The following is a 19,252-nucleotide window of genomic DNA, read 5'->3' as shown; positions in this document are numbered from 1 at the left end:
ATGAAAAAATGCATAGACATCAGTTGAATTCACCAGAAAATAGACAGAGACAAACAATACTGTGCAGGGAAATCCAAAGTGCTATTTTTGAGCTAAAACGATTTGCAAAGAATTTAACATTGAGACAATTCATATATCTAAAACGTAAAACTCCCTTTATTTGTCATTCTGGAAAGATTAAACCAGCTATCACAAACTATACCTACAATATTTCAAAAATATTTATGTCTAGATTAGAGTTATTATTGATATAATCTGGGCATAGAGACTACAAAAACTTTTTTTTAAAAATAGGCAAAGAAAAAAATCCCATAAATACAATTAAAGACTCAACCCTCTTAAATTTCAGCATGTATTTCTGAAAATTAAAAAATATATGAGCTATTTTTTAATTTCAGTATTATTAATTAATGAAGCATGCTTAACTTGTAGTGCACACTTGTTTCCAAAATACTGATTTTTTTTCTTTTTGAGGTTTACTAGTTTAAAGGAGTGATTCATATAATAATGGCATTTGGTGCCATTATCCAGGTGATACAGGATGGAAAGCACATTACCAGCCCGTAGGAAATGAAATAAAATTACATAAAAGGGAAGCAAATGAAATGTAAACTGAGCCATAATTTCAGTGAAATAAATCTGAATTTCACGTAGGCAGATGACTTCATCTCTTTCCCTCACCCTCCAAGAATTGAGGCAAATTTTATTTTAATCCAAAATTTTCTACCTGATCTATTGTTGGCAATACCCATGTACATAGATAACAAAACAGCTTCTCAGGAACATTAGCTTGGTTGTTGTCCTTAATCACTCAGCCAGTACCCTGTGACCTTTGGAGGGAGTCACATGTTGTAGCATTTTCAAGAGAATACTAGAGGCAGTTGAATGAGTTGAGGGGCTTCTCATATAAAGTGTGGCATGAAGTGGAAAGACAGTTAGTTGAATGAAAGTGGACAGCTTTGGAAAAATGTTCTGGTAGTTCCACGGAACAGTTACAGGGTGGGAAATGAACCTCCCGGAGGGCAACCAAGATTGAGTAAGTGCACACAGTTCCAGTGAGCTTCTTGTCCTGTGTCTCCTCTAGACTGTGGAACACTCTCCGTGGGTTCTACTGTGCTCGCTGATTGTGGGACAAAGACAAAAGAAAGAGTCTTTGTAACTGCCTCAACTTCTTTTTATTGGGACTGAAGCAATTTCTTTCTCTTCTTATCTGACACAGGGAAGGCCAGGACATATATGTATCAAGACAGACTCCATAACAACTTTGTAATCAGCTAAAACTGAATGAAACAGGACGGAAGAGTAATGGCCACTCCCTGTCCACATGCACACACACTCACTTCTAAGTGATTTTGCAAATAGACATTTCACCATCCGTTAATTATAATAGCATTTGTGGGGATTATTCTATATTGAATAAACATTTACTTGCCTCTGCTCTGTTAGTATTTCTTTATTATAAATCATGGGGCAGGGTGTGTTTTCATTTCATGCTGCTAGAAGATGTGAGAGTTAATGGGAGGATGCTGTCTTTTTTTATTTTTTTTTAATTGCAAGTAATTTATTCTTTGAAATCACAATCATGGTAACTTCGCTCTTACTGTTCTTTCTATAGGTGACTGAAAATATAACTTGGAAAATTATAGAGAAAGTGATTTTCCTATGCAGTTGACATTGATTATGTTACCTAAAAATATAAAGTATATTATAAACATCAATGAATGTTAATTGCTCCAGTGAACCTATCAAAAAGGAGTTTATACTCCAAGCTCCGCAAATAACTCTCAGACATGTAATGATCTGTTAGATAATTTGATTTTAATCAACCAGTGTTAGATGAATCTTGATTGCTATTCTAAATGTTAATTGTTCTTCTAAATTATAGATTTTAAGAGAGTATTTCTTACTTTGTTTACAGGTCTTTTATTTTTAATATTAGTAATTTAATATAATTTGAAAAATCTCTCATTTGGCAACAAGGATTTAATTAGTAAAATTATGTGTTCTTATATATCTTTAGTTTTATTTATTTTACATATTGCTAATTAGAAAATTTGATACTTTTGTTGCTTAATCAAGTTTTTCTGAGAATGACTGAAAACATTATTAAAAATTTAATACACAATCTAAGCTATTTATGAAAATAAACAAAGGTAAACCTCCTTAGAGAACATCTGGAGAACTTGCGCTTTATTCGGAACATGTGCTTGTTTGGTCAATGTCAACACGACTGCACATGTACACGCATGAAGGCTCTAGTTTGGCACTATGCTTTTCCAAAGCAGTTGCAAGGAAGTGTAAAGGTTTCCAATCTTGGGAAATTACTCTTTAAAAGAATCCTGAATTCTCTTAATGCATTATGAAATATTTTCATACTTATAAGTAAAATGAGAAAAATAGGAATCCAATAATATTTGAAGTTCATCCAGAGAGAATTATTAGAACTTTGAAATAAAACTAATAGAAAAAAAATCAACTTGAAAATTGAATAGACCTTAAAGAAAGTAAATGTTTGGGTAAATAAAAGAATTCTGTGACCTATGTAAAGGAAAGAGGAAGGGCAGTGGATTGTTTTCTGGTAGATATGACAATAGGAGACAAAAGCCAAAATGGCTAAGTGTATCCAGAAACAATACCCACATAGAAAGAACATACAGCTATGAAAAAGAAGGAATATGGCGGAGTTGGTGTGCTAAGGAATGATAAAGCATAAAAAGCTCATATGAGCTAAAAGTTTACAAAAGTCTTCATTAATTTACATGTGTGAAATAAAAGTACATGTACCTTTCAATGAAGAATATGTACCTTATTAATTGCCTTGTTCATAAAACTTTGCAATTTTACAGTAAAATTTTATATTGACATACTATCTTATAATGTCCAAAGCTTTCTTGGACATTTTTAACAGTTTAAAATAAAAAAATATTATTTGACCTGGAAGAAAATTTGTATCAAGATCTTTAAACACGTTACCTTTGTATTAACACTACATATGATACTTTAGCGGAAGATGCATAAAAATGAATCTATGCTTAATCATATATACAAATAAATGTGGGTACAAATATGTGTTTATAGATATGGAGACAAAGCTTATAATGTAGATATACACTTAGAAAAGTATCCTGAACATAAGCTACTACTCTTAATATATAAACATATACTCTGCTCAAATACTATGAGATCTTATCTATCCTCACAAAACATTTAAACTCTCTAGCACATATATAGATTTAAAATAGTAAACAACCCCAGTAAGAGAACTGAAATACATTTTAGCCCAAGGAACACGTGTAAATGATGAAACTGAATTATTTGAAGTATTACTCAGCAAAAACAATAAAAACAAGATGAAGATCCCTCTGTCTGCTTACATGCTTCAAAGACATTGAAACAGAGGACAAATAAAATGTTCAAAAGAAATTAAAGAGAACTAGAATAAGAGTTATGAGACACTTTTTAAAGAGGACATCACAAAACAAATGTTTTAAATTTAAAACATTAAAGAATTAGAAAAACCATTTTATATAACAAATATGGACATCAATTATAGGATACAGTGAAGCAAAATATGAAAGTTTCTGTTCAGGTTTAGTCAATTATAGTATAAAAGTATTATAGATTTTCACATATCCTGACACCTTTTTTAATAAAGATACTGCCCAGTCATTTTTAATTTCTTCAACAAGTATTTATTATCTCCTACATGTTAGATACTATTTAGTGTCTACTGAAAATATTAATGGATTTTAAATTATTTCATTGGGCCAAAAAAAAAACATTGTGTAATTTTAATCATGTATGTGACCTTTCAAGTGATTTAAAAAATACACACAGCAGAGCAGAGGTCCTTGCTCTTGGAGACCTTCAGGGAAGCTGTTGCCAAGGCATCAGGAAAGCAGTTTAAAGGATGTTTAGTTCTTTCATTTACAAAGGAAAAATGCCTTATCAATCATTTAATGGCTATCAATTACTTAACAAATATAGTGAGAGAGCCATGTAGTGAGTATTGTTTTAATAAAAAAAAATAGATAACTTTTAAAGACATCATGCTAAGATAACTAATGATTGGCTTAATGGTGGCTGATTTGATGATAGTATATTAAATAAATTATTGTAATATTCTATTAAATAAATTATTATAATATTCTATTAAATTACATATTCTATTAAAATGCTGCCCATAGACAAATGGTAAATGACAGGATTTTTAAAAAAAGGATAAAAAATAAAGGGTGATGCTTTTTATATATAACTATAAAGCAGGTTATTATGATGGATATTATAAAGTCCTTATAATGAGAGAAAACATAATGGAGAGAATAAAAGAGCACCGCATGCATGCTGGAAAATGATGAAATGAGCGTTTTCCATCACTCTTAACTTAATGGCTAAATCACCTACGATTTGATTAAATGCGTGCCTACCTTTCCTGATTCCTCCATCAGAAGTGCACGTGTAATCACCTGTCGTCAGTAGGAAACACGTTTCCCCTCTTCTGTTTTTGTCTCTGGTACTAGAGCGTCTGATGGGGAGCCTTTCTGGAGGTGATAATGGCGGCTCACTTCCTGTACTGTCGTCACCTGATAACACTGGTCACAGCACCATGCCCATTGACAGACAGTGATGGATGAGGGAATGAGACAGTACAGAGAGTTTACAACAGATGCCCAGAGTCCAGTCACTCAATATACAAAACACAGCATCACAGTATTCACAATAAAGAAAAATGGAAATGTATTTTAAAAGGGAGAAATGAAACTCTGATTCAATTTTTGATCTTCCTAATGGATAATTAGCTTTTACAAAGGTGATGTGAACTCAAAAACAATTGGATAATTAATTAGTGCAAATTTATTATGTAACTGTTAAATGTTATCCAGTTACTATGAGTGGAAATTGTAAAAAGTATGGTATCTTCAAAGAAAATCTCTGAAGTGGTACTGGTAGTACTACCGAAGAGACATGCTTTTTCCTACTTTTCTAAAACTCAATTTCCCTTCCCACAAAAAATAAAATAAAATCTTAATTAAAATAATCCAAAGCACAAGAAGTACCATTCCAATTTGAAAACTCAAACTTATTTTGAGCAAAGCGTACAGCAAAATCTCCATGTTCCTGACAGTATTGCTTACTTAAAGCATGTTTGCCAAGGACTTTCAACATATCTCCATCGGCCTACACACTAGCTTGACCTTACAGTGTCGACCAGAGATGACTGTGTCCTCTTCGTCTAGGCCTTTCCTAAGGGTTCTGCATAAATACCCTGAGAAAAATGAGTAACAAGCGGAGCTAAATGCCTCCTTTCAGACAGATATTCTTAACAGTTCTCAGGTAGGTGTTGATGGAATTTGCAGATGGATTCCCAAATGCATGCAAGGACTGAGGATGAAACTTTTTAACAGTAGTTCACCTCCAGTCACACTCCATTGAATTTTCTGTTTGCTTCATAAATTTCTTCAGAAGCTAAGAAGGGAACCTTATTTCTAAATAGGACATGAGATCACCAGCAGTCTTTCTTTAATATATAAGAAATACAGCAGTATATCTAATATATGTGTAAATATATATACTTTAAATTTCAATGTAATCTATTGAAATAAATATTTTGCTAATCTAAAAAATTATATCTGACTTGAACCTAGGAGACATGCAAGAATTCCCTCTGTCTTGGCCTGGACACACTGACTTTCAGTTTAGAATCAAATGGCTTCACGTTGCCCTAGCATACAGGAAGCAAGATTCCAGCAAATGTCAAGCAGTAAAATATTCAAAATTCCGTTTTTCAAAGAAACAGAGACCAAGGCACAATGCAAAAAAAAAAAAAAAAAAAAAAAAAAAAAAAAAAAAAAGATTGCCTGAAGGAGTTGCCATTTTGTCACTGGTTATCCGAGGCGATTATCTGTGCTCTGAAAAGCAGTGGGTGTTTCTTTTTTGCGTTATATGCAACTTTGTGTTAGGTTGCAATACCCTACCTAATTTTAAAACAACGGCAACATAGTCAATTCTCTAGAATGTTACTAATAATAAGGCTTCTTATTGAAAGAACTGTCTTCCACATCACCTCTTTAGGGCCTAGGCCTTTGACGTGCAAGCATCCGTTCTCCTTAAATAACTGCTTCTCGTGAATTAGGTTGAGATGCAGAGTACCGTGAGGCAGAGGTAAAACTGAGACAAACACACCAAGCCAAATGATATGGAGGTGAACATTTTGAGAATGAAGAATGGAAAAGGGTCAAGATTGTACCGTCACAGCATGCGGAGAAACAAAGAAACATTGGCACAGAAGCAACAAATGGGCAAAAGAAAATATTGGCACCATCAGCAGAGGTCACTCCCGCCAATGTTAGAAAACCCCACAGACCTGCTCTGCAGACCTCTATGTAGAAATGCTGCAGTCATGTTATCTACAGGCCTCACACAAACCACACTGTCATAAGGAGGTAAAACCGAAGACTCACATATATTTACAGAAAGCGAGAGCAGCTACCTTCTGCCTCTAGGAAATGCTGGTCTACAGGATATTTAATGGTACGCTTTTGAAATCGTGCCTTACCTGATCTGTTATGTTCCAGAAGCCGGTTTTCTTTGCCCAGACAGGTGTCACTCTGGGTACTGTTGCAAGCCATATTTAATTCTGTCTTGCAAAAGGTAGGCGAGCTTGCCAGGGGGGCGGGAGGAATATGCTTCTTTCTTTTCCTCGGAAGCTTCTGCTTCGCCATCGCCAAGGAGTAGTACATTCCGAAATTGTTGACAATGACAGGCACTGGCATGGCTATGGTCAGCACTCCAGCCAGAGCACACAAGGCCCCCACCAACATCCCTGACCAGGTTTGGGGGTACATATCCCCATAGCCTAACGTAGTCATGGTCACCACGGCCCACCAGAAACCAATGGGGATGTTCTTGAACTGTGTGTGCTCGCTAGCTGAAGGGTCATTGGGCTGCGCACCAACTCTCTCCGCATAGTAGATCATCGTAGCGAATATCAAAACTCCCAGAGCCAGGAAGATGATCAGCAGCAAAAACTCGTTGGTACTCGCACGGAGAGTGTGTCCGAGCACCCTCAGACCTACGAAATGGCGGGTGAGCTTGAAGATTCGCAGGATCCTCACAAACCTAACCACCCTGAGAAAGCCGAGCACATCCTTAGCCGCTTTGGAAGACAGCCCGCTGAGTCCCACCTCTAAGTAGAACGGGAGGATGGCCACGAAGTCAATGATGTTCAAGAGATTTTTGACGAATTCAAGTTTGTTGGGCGAAAACACAATACGGACTAAAAATTCGAAGGTAAACCACACCACACACACTCCTTCTACGTACGTCAAAGCAGGATCCGTTTCAATTTCGTACTGGAGAACCGCGCCTGTACCGTTGATGACTGGCTCTGTCTTGTTTTTAACAATATTGAAAGCTTCGTGCGTCTCCAGGCAAAAGGTTGTGATGGAAACCAAGATGAAGAATAAAGAAGCAAAGGCAATAAACTGCAGAAAGAAAGAAACAGAAATACAGAATGAACCGAACCATCACATATCTGAACCTGGAGGACACTGATCGTTATCAGTCAAAAGGGACCGCAAGGTATTTGGGGATTTCACGTCAGATGATTGTCAAATGCAAGGAGGGTTGTGCTGGCCAAGATAAGCAGGCTGGAACCTGGAAGGTTCTCCAAACTCTGGGTTTTGCTCGCATATGGACAAAGCTCTGCCTTCACGTTTTTGTGAAAGGGGTAAAGAAACCATAAAAATTATTTCAGAACAATTTTTAATGGCAATGGTCTGAAAAGGAAAAAAAGGAAACTTTTGACTACAGCTCCAATTTTGATAATTGCCTATGAGTAGAAATTTTAAATCGAAGTTTATAACTGCACATGTGAGACAGATTACACTGGTAGGAACTTAGGAGCCACACAATGTAACTGTCAGCTACCGCTTATCAATAAAGTGTTTTCGGGTATTATGAGATATGAACATGAAAAGAATATTTGCAATGTTCAGTGATACCTGAAGGTAGAGACTGCCAAATAACCTAAATCCGGGAGGAGAGGGCAAACTCAAGCAACAATAATTAAAGGAGAGAAACTAAGTTAGAGAAAATATTAAAATACAATTATCTTCCTTTGCTTAAAAAATTTGAAGATCCTAGAGTAATAAGTTATAAGGCTATTTTTTCAAAATCGATAATTCCATTTCTTTATATGAAAACATTTGCACCTACAAATATAGGTAAACCTTAAGAATTCCCAGGTATATAGTTCTGGCTACACCCACACACTGTTGAATATATTTCATGTCAATCCGCATAATAAGACTAATACTCTCCCCACTTCACAACTCAGGAATATCAGGCCGGGAGCATTTATATTCCTTTTTTTCTAAGTCAGTTTTCCATATCTTTTATTTTTCTATTTTCTATTGTTTTTTTTTTTTCAGACAACAACCTGACAATTTCAGTCACAGCTTCCATCCCCTTAAGTTATCAAATTCCAAAGATAAGAATACAGATTGTTGGAGCCCCCTCCCTTCAACTGGGGTCACACACGTCTTAATACTACAGGTCTGAGCATTTGAAATGCAGGTGTCCGGGTAAAGGGCGCTGCTGTCATTCATGTGAAGCTCTGCAGAGTGGCTGAGGCCTCTGGTATTCTCTTGTAATGTCTCAGAAGCCACACTTGAATGAGCAGGCTTCTCTTTCTCATACTATCAACGATGGAATCACCAGGAGAAAGAAGCTGTAGTCAAGTAGGAGTCTCTTAGTTGAAAATAACAGGACTATGTCCAATTTACATTTCCAATATCCAGCCTGTTCCCTGGCAGGAGCGTACAAGCATGGCTGCCACTGAGAAGATCTGATCCACGTCTCAAGAAAACCCGCTCCTCTTTTTAGTTCAATGAGCCTGTGAGGATATCACAAAATGACTAATTAGGACCGTGACTGTCTGCCTTAGAGAACCATCCAAATTAAGGGGCTTCCCTAAGCAGTGTTTGCACATCTATCATACAGCATTGGACAAGTGGCACCTCTACACCTTTGACCTGGTTGCTGGCAAGCACCCTTGGTTTTCCAGGAGCACTTGAGACACTCCATTTCTCCATTTCGCTTTTTCAATGAATGTACAAATAAACACACAGCTATTCAGTCAGTTGTGGTAAGACTTAGTATACTCCAACTAAAAGATGACATGCTGCAGTTGATTGAAAGCCGTATCCTTATTTTATCTGTGTATTGGAGAGCTATATTTGTTTCTGATTAAATTTGAAACCCTTTGTCATTAGAGCTTTGCATATAGGACCCCACCCTTCTTCCCACCCATGAGCCCCATGATCCCCATGAGGCTAATCTGTCTCCAGCATTTCAGATCAGGCAAAATGTTTTAGTGTACAAAGTCGATGATCTAGCAGTTTAAGTTGCAGTCTGATGTTCTGCTCATAACGATTTCAGTAGTCACTTCATAGAGTTGACTCTGCAAACTAAAATGTCACCATCACAGGAGATATCCTAACACTTTCATCTTTCAGACAGTACTATTGTGCCTGACACATCCAAAGGGGGTAGGAGGAATCAGTTCTCTAATACCCATTGACATTTGCCAAAAAAAAAAAAAAACAAAAAAAAAAAACAAAAAAAAAATCAAAAAACTCTTGGAGCTTTTATAATTGAACATTTCTCTATTATACATCATTCATGCATGTATACAGCATATTAAATACTTCCCTTTGTGAGGCCTCAGGTCAAGCTTTTAATTTAATAGCAGTTAATGAAACATAATCCACTGAGGATGCAGACATAAAATTCATTTACCAGACAAATGATCTATAATTGTAGTTGTCATAACTTCAGTTAAAGAAAACTACATGAGATTTTAAAAGGGAAAAAAATGTGGACTGTGTTTGGGATGAAAGGTCATTGAGACCTTTGTTCACAGACTAAAATGAGGGGTGAGCAGAAGTCAACTGCATAGAAAGAAAGAATTTTAAAATCATATATTAAGAAGCTTTAAAAGAGTCATTCTATGGTTGTTTGTTTTGGGAAAGGTTCAGGCTGGACTTCAATTCTCTTTGTTGGTGAGGATGACAGTGAACTCCAGGTTCTCCTGAATCCATCCCCCAAGTGCTGGGAGTACAGGCCTGCAGTAGTAGAGATAAAGCTCTAGGCTTTATGAATAATAAATAAATTTTTGACCACTGAATGTTATCTCCAGCCAGTTGTTCTACATTTTTCTTTCTCAAGTGATGGTTGGTTGTAACACCACCAAAGCAGGTTTTATAGATCTGCTTATAAAGTGCATAGACTGTGATTGATATATGCCACCTAGCATACAGACTCTGCCTTTGTAGAGCTTAATTCATTTCTCGGAGGAAATGTTATCAAGTAGAAATATTACCTGGGTTTTCAAATAAGGCTGCAAGGTTACTTTAGAGCAGTGATTCTCAATCTTCCTAATATCATGACCCTTTACTATAGTTCTTCATGTTGTGGTGACACCCAACCATAAAACTGTTTTTGCTGCTACTTCATAACTGTAATTGTGCTACCATTATGAACTTTAATATAAATACCTGTGTCTTATGATCTTTGGAGACCCCTCTGAAAACAGTCTTTAACCTTCAAGAAGGTCAAAACCCACAGGTTGAGAACTATAACTTTAGGCATTTCATTACTGATAACACTACTTTGGGCTTGTTATTCTGAATAATTTGCTTGAGTATATCATACAAGTGTTAAAAGTCACCAAATAGACATGTTTTAGTCACCAAATAGACATGTTTCAGTAAGCTTTCAAAATGCTCATCTAGAATCCAATGTTTATTGACATTGAAGCAGTTGCATTTGAAAATAATTTGTTAGCCATCCTATTCATAGAAGAGGGAGGAACAAAGGTTCATTGTTGTATAATGTTCTTGTGGGATGACTATCCAAATGCTGATTTCTCTCCCCCACTATCTGGTTTCAATCTGGACATTGCATTAAAGTATCACCTGTCTCACATTTGTATAAATATGCCACCATTTGTTCTCTGTATTGTCAATAAAACAAACAGCCAATGCTGTGCACTGGAGAGTATAGGGTGGGACAACCTTGTCCAGAGGAGAGAAGAAAGAAGCAAGTGAGGGAGGGGGAGTCAGAGAGCAGAGATCTGTAGGAGAGAACCTAAAAACAAGAGGAGAGATGAACTGGGCCTAAGATATGACTAAAGGCAAGTATAATCTGGGAAAGCTGAATGGGAGGAAATTATGGGGGTTTGGAGGTTTAGGATAGAGTAGCTATTGCTCAGCATTGTGCTCTAGGTTAATTAAATAAATCCTAGTCTCTGTGTGGTGATTTTGGTATACAGCTGGCTTAGGAATAACCGCTACTTAACTAAAAGATAAATCGATAGTAAATATTAATATTCAATAGCAGTTCATTCAACAAAATACACCCTAAGAATATATAAAAGTATGAATCCCTAACTCTAAGCCACCAAGAGATAAGAAAAGAAATTTTCTTTTGCAGGGTGAGAAAAATCTGTATTTAACAAGCTTCCTTTATAAGTAATATGCACATTAAAATTGAAAACCAATTTCTTACATTTTTCAGAAAATGAGCAAAAAAATTATCTAATGAAATGAGAGTGTTAAAATTATAAGCATTCATTCACACTCTTAAATAAAATGTCCTAGAGGTTTACTAATAAATCTTTACCAGTTATTTAAGCATGCCTAGTGTTTACCTCTATTTTGATGTAATTCTGGTTTCTTCAAAAAATAGTTGTGAGCAAATAAACTTATAAATGCAAACAAGTTTAAGACCCAAAGCTTTGGAGACCAAAAGCTGTTTGCGCAAACTGTTTGCTAAATGTAACTTTCAATATTTGTGAGACCATTATTTTAAGAACTGCAGCAAGAGGACTGGAGAGCTGGATCAGTAGTTCAGAGAACTGGGTGCTCTTCTCGAAGACCTTGGTTCGATTCCTAGCACCTAGGTGTCAGTTCATAATCACCTGTTAAGGGTCTGACACCCTCTTCTGGCTTCTGTGGGCACTGCATGAAAGCGGTGCACAGGCATACCTGCTTCCAAAACATTCATACACATAAAATGAATACAAATTAAAAAAAAATTAAAGAACTAAAATAAGAACATGGAAGCTGTTTCTGCCAAAAGCACTGAATCTTCACTTGGGCATCGGTAGATGCCCACTGAATAAATGAAAATTAAGTGAAAGCTTGGCATCTCTGTCTTCACATTGCATTGTCTCTTTCCATGTGAGTCATTCCCTGCAGTCACCTTGGGTCCAGCAGCAACGGATTTGGCCTATAAAAACCTTGTAATGAGATGAAATTGCTTTTTAGGCTTTCTCTTCTCAGTTTTCTCTTCTCCTAATAAGACCAGTTGAGCAATCCTGAGATGATAATGATCATCCAGGTCACAGTTTGACCAAGACTTCTTGAATATACATACTACTTGACCTCCTCTCCCTTGTTTCCTTTTATTTGTACACTTAAAACTCATTAATAGCAACACTAGTTTTTTTTTCCTTGCCTCCCCCAAATTGTCATCCTGTTTAGAGCACCTATCCTGATTTTCATAAGCTCTTTTCCCATTTGATTTCTGTGAAAGAGCTTCTATTGGGATCCTCAGAAGCGAGTCTTTGTCCTAGTTCTTCATAGCTGAATCACACTGATTTTGTGTCTGTATCATCTTTTTTTAATTGTTGCTACATCATATCTATGTGTAGTTCTCACTTTTAGGTATGTTATAAATTGATTGGAGTATGATATTACTGTTATTCTGATAGCCTGCTTCTAGGTTGCCTAGCAACCTCTGACCTGCCACCAGGTGTGAGCCAGGTGTGTGCCAGCTGGATAGAAAGGACTCTCCTGATAGCCCATGCTCTTTCATACTCCTCTCTCTCTCTCCCTCTGTCTGTCTCTCTACCTCTTTCTCTCAGGAACTCTCCTCTCTCTCCCTCTTCCTCCTTTTCCACAATAAATCTCTTTCATAACAGATCTGTCACTACTATAACAATTGCTAACTTTTTAAAACAATGATTCCTTATGATACTCTGCTATACTCATAGGTTAAGGACCATTTCCAGTCCTCATAGGTACAGAGACACACAGCCAGACATGCAGAGTCAGAATCGGAGGTCTCCATTGGGTCCATTCCCTCAGAGATCAGGAAACCCCAAGAGGAAGAAAAGACTTAGGAATTAGAGGATATGAGGGACACCAGGAGAACATGAAACCAAATCAAATAAGCAGGGCCCATATGAACTCACAGAGACTAAAGCATCACTAAAGGGGGCCTTCAGGGGTCTGTACCAGGTCCTCTGCATGTTATGGTTGTTAGCTTGGTGCTTTTGTGGGACTCTTAACAATGGGAGTAGGAGTTTGACTCTTTTGCCTGATCTAGAGATGTTTTTCTCCTTTTGGGTTGCCCTGTCCAGACTTGTCCAGACTCAATATGAGGGTATTTGTCTTGTCTTACTGTATCGTGTTTTGTCCTGATGATTTCCATCTCTTGTAGACTTGCTCTTTTCTGGAAAGAAAATGGAGGAGGAGTGGATCTGCGGGACAGAGTAAGTGGGCAAAGTTAGAAGGAATGGAGGTAGAGAAAACTGGTTGGAATGTATTGTATGAGAAAATCTATTTTCTATTTTTATAAATTTATTTATATTTTATATTAATCACAGGTTATTTACTTTGTATCCCAGCTGTAGCCCCTCCTTCATTCCCTCCCAATCCCACCCTCCTTCCCTCATCTTCTCCCTGCCTCTTTCCAAGTCCACGAATAGGGGAGGACCACGTCCATCTGAGCCTAGCTTAATCAAGTCTCTTCAGGACTGGCTGCAATGTCCTCTTCTGTGGCCTAGCAAGGCTGCTCCTCCCTCAGTGGAGGGGTGGAGCTCGCCATTGAGTTCATGTCAGAAATAGTTCCTGTTCCCCTTATTAGAGAACCCATTTGGACACTGAGCTACCATGGGCTATATCCGAGCAGGGGTTCTAAGTTATATCCATACATGGTCCTTGGTTAGAGAAACAGTCTCATGAAAGACCCCTGTGCCCTGATATATTTGGTCCTTGTGGAGCTCCTGAACTCTCCAGGTCTTGCTAGGTCCCCCTTCTTTCACGTGATTCCCTGCACTCTGCCGAAGGTTTGGTTATGAGTCTTAATATCTGCTTTGATACACTGATAGGCAGAGTCATTCAGAGGCCCTGTGTGGAAGGCTCCTGTCCTTTACTTGTTTTCTCCTACATCCAATGTCCATCCCATTTGTCTTTCTAAGTGAGAATTGGTCTTCTTACCCTGAGTCTTCTTTCTTGTTTATCTTCTTTAGGTTTATAGATTTCAGTATATTTATCCTATCTTATAGGTCTATATAAGTGAGTATATACCATGTGTGTCTTTCTGCTTTTGGGATACCTCACTCAGGATGATTGTTTCTAGGTCCCACCATTTGCCTACAAATTTCATGATTTCATCGTTTATAATTGCTGAGTAGTATTCCATTGTGTAAAAATACCACAATTTCTGTATCCATTCCTCAACTAAGGGACATCTCGGTTGTTTCCAAGTTCTGGCTATTACAAATAAAGCTGCTATAAACATGGTTGAACAAATGTCCTTGTTGTGTATTTGAGCATCTTTTGGATATATGCCTAGGAGTGGTATAGCTGGATCTTCAGGAATCACTATTCCAAATTGTCTGAGAAAGCGCCAGGTTGATTTGCAAAGTGGTTGTACAATTTTGCATTCCCACCAGCAATGGAGGAGGGTTCTCCTTTCTCCACAACCTCCCCAGCATGCGTTGTCACTTGAGTTTTTGATCTTAACCATTCTGATGGGTGTAAGGTGAAATCTCAGGGTCATTTTGATTTGCATCTCCCTGATGGTTAAGGACGTTGAACATTTCTTTAAGTGTTTTTCTGCCATTCTACAATCCTCTACAGAGAGTTCTCTGTTTAACTCCGTGCCCCATTTTTTTAATTGGATTACTTTATTTGTTGCTTTTTAACTTCTTGAATTCTTTATATATACTGGATATTAGCCCTCTGTTAGATGTAGGGTTGGTGAAGATCCTTTCCCAACTGTAGGCTGTTGTTTTATTGAGAATCTATTTTCAATTAAAATATAAAGTAAAAACAAATAAAATAATCTTTAACACTTAAAGCAACAAGTTATATTTTATAAGTATGTAATTGTTACATTTATATGAAATCAGAAAGATAAACAGGTTTTTAGAAATTGTTTAAAAGTTAAAGACATCAGGCATCATACAGAAGTGTGTTTTATGACATAGGAGGAGTTGGAGATTGTCTTCTTCTGCCTGCTTAAGGATAGAAGTTGGGTAGAACTTGGGTAGAAGTTGAAGTTTGAGAAGAAGGGGAAAAAGGAAAGTTTTTTAAGGAGAGACAGAAGCTGATAATGTGCTTCAAGCAAATACCTGCACTGGCTCTCAGGCAGAAGTCCAGACAGGCAATGACGGTACCAAAGATTAAGATAACACTTCCTCTGCTTATCATTAGCCAAAGCCTGCTAATGTTGCCTTAAATCACAAAGACTTTGGGCCATGTGAAGACAAAAGAGGGAGGGGGAGAGAATCATCTATGAGACAAGAAACCCAGAGAGGTTCAAGCTCAGAGAAGAGTACTAAGGATGAAAAGTCATCAGAAGTTTGACATCAGTGAAAACCTTTGGAGATTCTGAAGGAGCATACTGTCTCCTGTGGGATGAAAAGAGGCTTAGTTTATTAGATTTAGTTTACATATCAAACGAATGGGTGATGCCAAGAGCTTTGAAGATTGGAATCACCCAGAGGCAAACATTGAATGCATTAGCAAGGACTTGACGTGATTTATCTGAACCTTGCTCTAAGCTCTTTGAGTACAGAAAAGTCTTCTTTTCTGGCTCACTGAGTAGAGCTGAAATGCTCAAATGAAGTTAGAGTGAATATTAAGAAAAACAAATTAAAAAGAAAAAACTGTGGGAGGAGATGATTCTTTTTTTTCTTCTTCACTGAACTGGGTGGTCATTATGAGCTAGATTTATGTCATATTTATTTTGAATCTTTTCCACCTTCTGGGACAGTCACTGGTACCTAGATGGTCAGCAGAGATGAAAATAAGGGTGGAAGAACTAGTGAAAGAATAAATGAGAAAAAAATAGTTATAATTATATAGCCTTGAGGATTAAAATGTTTAAAAGAAATAACAGAAATTAAATAATAAAATAATTGAAGGAAGTTGTCAAATTTACAACAGAATTAATCAAGCAGGTCCATTTGTTTTTTCAAATGTTACCAGTAGAAGCATCTGTCCATCTTGTCAATAGAACTTGTCTGTGGGAGAAGTCTGGAGGCATCACATCTCTATTTCTCCTGTTTTTCCATTATGCTGACACCACAGACTCCCAAGACATTAAATTAAACTAAAATTAAGCAAGTTAAATAATTAAAGTGTTAGAAAGCTTTCAGACAAGGTGTGTCATGTGGATTGAATTCAGAGAATTGGTACATAATTCCAGGAATTTTCAGAATGGAAATATTCCTTTTAAAACTTGAGTTGCTATTCTAATAGATACAGACTTTTCCTCAAGTCCAGTGGTCAGCTGCAGAAAATGGACAGTACTTCTTGTTGTATCAGATCTATAGTGAGCAAGCCCTCAGAATCAGGGCATTGCATCGGCTATATTAATTTACGTCAATATAAACATTCAAATATCTAAGTTTGTATACACATACATTTTTAGAGAGATTGTTGAAAAACATATTCCGATTTTCATAATTTTCTCTTTGCCATTAGTATCAAAGTAAGTGAAACTGGATTCTATAGCTTTCTCATAAAGAACACCAAGCTTTCAAATTGATTATGTCTCTTTTCTGTGCTCCTATAACTTATAATCATTGATGTGATTCCTTCACCTTTTCTTTTCTTTCTTTCTTTTTTTTTGTCATTTAAATGCAACTTTCTCTGAGTAAGAGATTTACACATTGTGTCCTCACTTGGCCAAAATCATAAAGTAGGTGTTCAGTTCCTGGTATTGATTCAATAAAACAATAGACTTTTAAATATGTTAATGTACTATACCAGGGTTTCAACAGCCCCAAAGCAGAATCTGCTACTTCATTCTTCAAATAATTAATGATCAGAAAACTTGACCAATACTGTAAATATTCAAGGAGGGGGGCTTGTTATGAAGAAAATAAAGTCAATCTTACTAAGTCAATTGGACAAATTAATGCTTGGAAGTTAACATTATGGGAGAGGTTTTTATGTGACTTTAATATATAATGCAAAAAAAAAAAAATTCCATTTGCTAGCTCCAAGTGAAATGAATCCATTTTTAATTTATAATCTAAGGACATTATGAGTTTTAAAATTCAGAATGACACATTTCTATTGTGTTCTTTTTGCTTTCTTTCTTAAATAAATGAGATGGAGACAGGAGAATGGTAATAACATCCATTGTCAAGGGATCAGGCACTCATGGAGCCCAAACACAATATTTGCACTTTCAGAAACCTGCTATGAAAATTTTCATGTTAAAATACAAGAAGAATCAATGAATAAGGAAGAACATACAGTTAGATGGCACTTGTACTTTTAAAGCTGCACAGGTGCATGAGCTCACCTTAAGTCAGTAATATTCCATCAAATAAAAACATAAGCCAATGTGTATAGAAATAAATTAGTCCCAAATAGTCATGTAAAAGTAAAAATAAATGGAACAATAGTATGTGGTCTAATTCTATTTTTATGTACAGCTAAGGAAACAAAAATGAACAGAAATGCCATGTTTTAGTAGAAGTTATATCTTCCTAGTGGAGTTATATCTTTAGTAGAAGTTATATCTTCCTGAATGGTGCATCTTCATACTAAAATTTTAATTACATGTTGTAAGTTTAACTTTAAAATAAAATAATAAATATATTAAATTTAGTTTTCAAAAACTTAAATCATTCTCAAAATCATGCTGGTTGTATTAGTCAAAAGTTATATAGCAGAATTTTTTTCTTTGCTCTTTCAGCATCTTAAACGTAGCAGATGCTCTTGGTTGTGGATGTAATTAACAAAAGTATTGTGCTGTTCATAGCACTATGCTCTTGAGGAAAGCCAAGGAAATCTACTTCATTAGTGAGTCTACCCTTAAGAGTCTTCCAGACAGGAGGAACTAGGGCCCACATCTCTTATTCCCAGAGAATGGCTTGAGGACCTTCTCAGGCTGGAGACATCAAGTTTCCATCATTCAAGTTTTCCCATTTAAAAACAGAGCCACAGGTTTTCTTGAATTTATATTACTGTATTAGAAAGACTAGTAGAGTAATACATAGTGCTATATTAGACAGAGAAAAGCTACTGGAGTCTCTGTAAATGATTATCAACTTCATACATCAGTGGAGATGATTTTCAAGCATCTATTTATAAGCATGGATATGACATGTGACATATACACGTTTATAAGCATGGTATATATTATGTATAAATACATGTTCTATAAAGAAATTATTGTAGTATAAAGAGTAAGCTTTAAAATTAATATGACATAATTTAACATCCATTCCTCAAATAAAATATTTTCAGATACTTAAGTGACCATTAACATTCATATATGACCTGACAATGTATCTTTTATTCTGTTTTTTTAATATTTTTATCTAACATGAATATGCAACATTCCCTTTATATTTTTATTTCATACTAATTTTATGGGAATTGCAATTGTTTAAAATCTGTTCAAATACAAGTACAATCTAAGGAAGATACAAGCAAGAAGAGGTTTCATGATTTATTAGTGTTATTCCAAGAGATTCTGGCATACAGTTATGTAATCAGCATTCAGAATCATTCATTATGATACACAACATGATTTTAGTTTTATAAGTCTCATGACAAGACATAAAGTGTTATTCTATCCACATACCTCATAAAATAATTTTTAATTCTTTAGCTATACTAAGGTAAAAATTGTCACTTCTCCCCTATAAGTACGATTTTAAAACTATAAAGTGTAGCTTCATGACATAAGCCAGCCTTTCGCTTTTTTTAAGTTTTTAAACTAGTTTTTATTAATTTTTTTATTAATTACACTGTATTAATTTTGTATCCCCCCATAAGCCTCTCCCTCCTTCCCTCCCGATCCCACCCTCCCTCCCATTTCTGCATGCATGCCCCTCCCCAAGTCCACTGATAGGGGAGGTTCTCCTCTCCTTTCTGATCTTAGTCTATTAGTTCTCGTCAAAAGTGGCTGCATTGTCTTCTTCTGTGGCCTG

The 19,252-nt window shown here is 36.2% G+C and overlaps 1 protein-coding gene across 15 annotated transcripts in view; it reads right to left on the bottom strand.

Annotated features, from left to right (window-relative positions):
* Kcnc2 (potassium voltage-gated channel subfamily C member 2) overlaps window positions 1–19,252 on the bottom strand; it is a 187,346-nt gene that overhangs the window by 3,191 nt on the left and 164,903 nt on the right. For 10 of the 15 annotated variants that reach the window (XM_060378054.1, XM_060378055.1, XM_060378064.1 and 7 more), the window contains exons 3-4: window positions 6,557–7,484; window positions 4,428–4,592 (exon numbers count right to left, since the gene is read on the bottom strand). In XM_060378054.1, the coding sequence (XP_060234037.1) occupies window positions 4,428–4,592; window positions 6,557–7,484 (1,093 nt within the window). Of the gene's footprint in view, window position 1; window positions 1,121–4,427; window positions 4,593–6,064; window positions 6,169–6,556; window positions 7,485–19,252 lie in introns of those variants that run through there. The other 5 variants (XM_060378062.1, XM_060378060.1, XM_060378061.1 and 2 more) reach the window with 3 other exon arrangements.

This window comes from Meriones unguiculatus, chromosome 2 (genome assembly GCF_030254825.1).
Source record: "Meriones unguiculatus strain TT.TT164.6M chromosome 2, Bangor_MerUng_6.1, whole genome shotgun sequence".
NCBI lineage: Eukaryota > Metazoa > Chordata > Mammalia > Rodentia > Muridae > Meriones > Meriones unguiculatus.
Note: the sequence above shows the minus strand (reverse complement) of the source record. Positions and strands in the feature narration are given on the sequence as shown.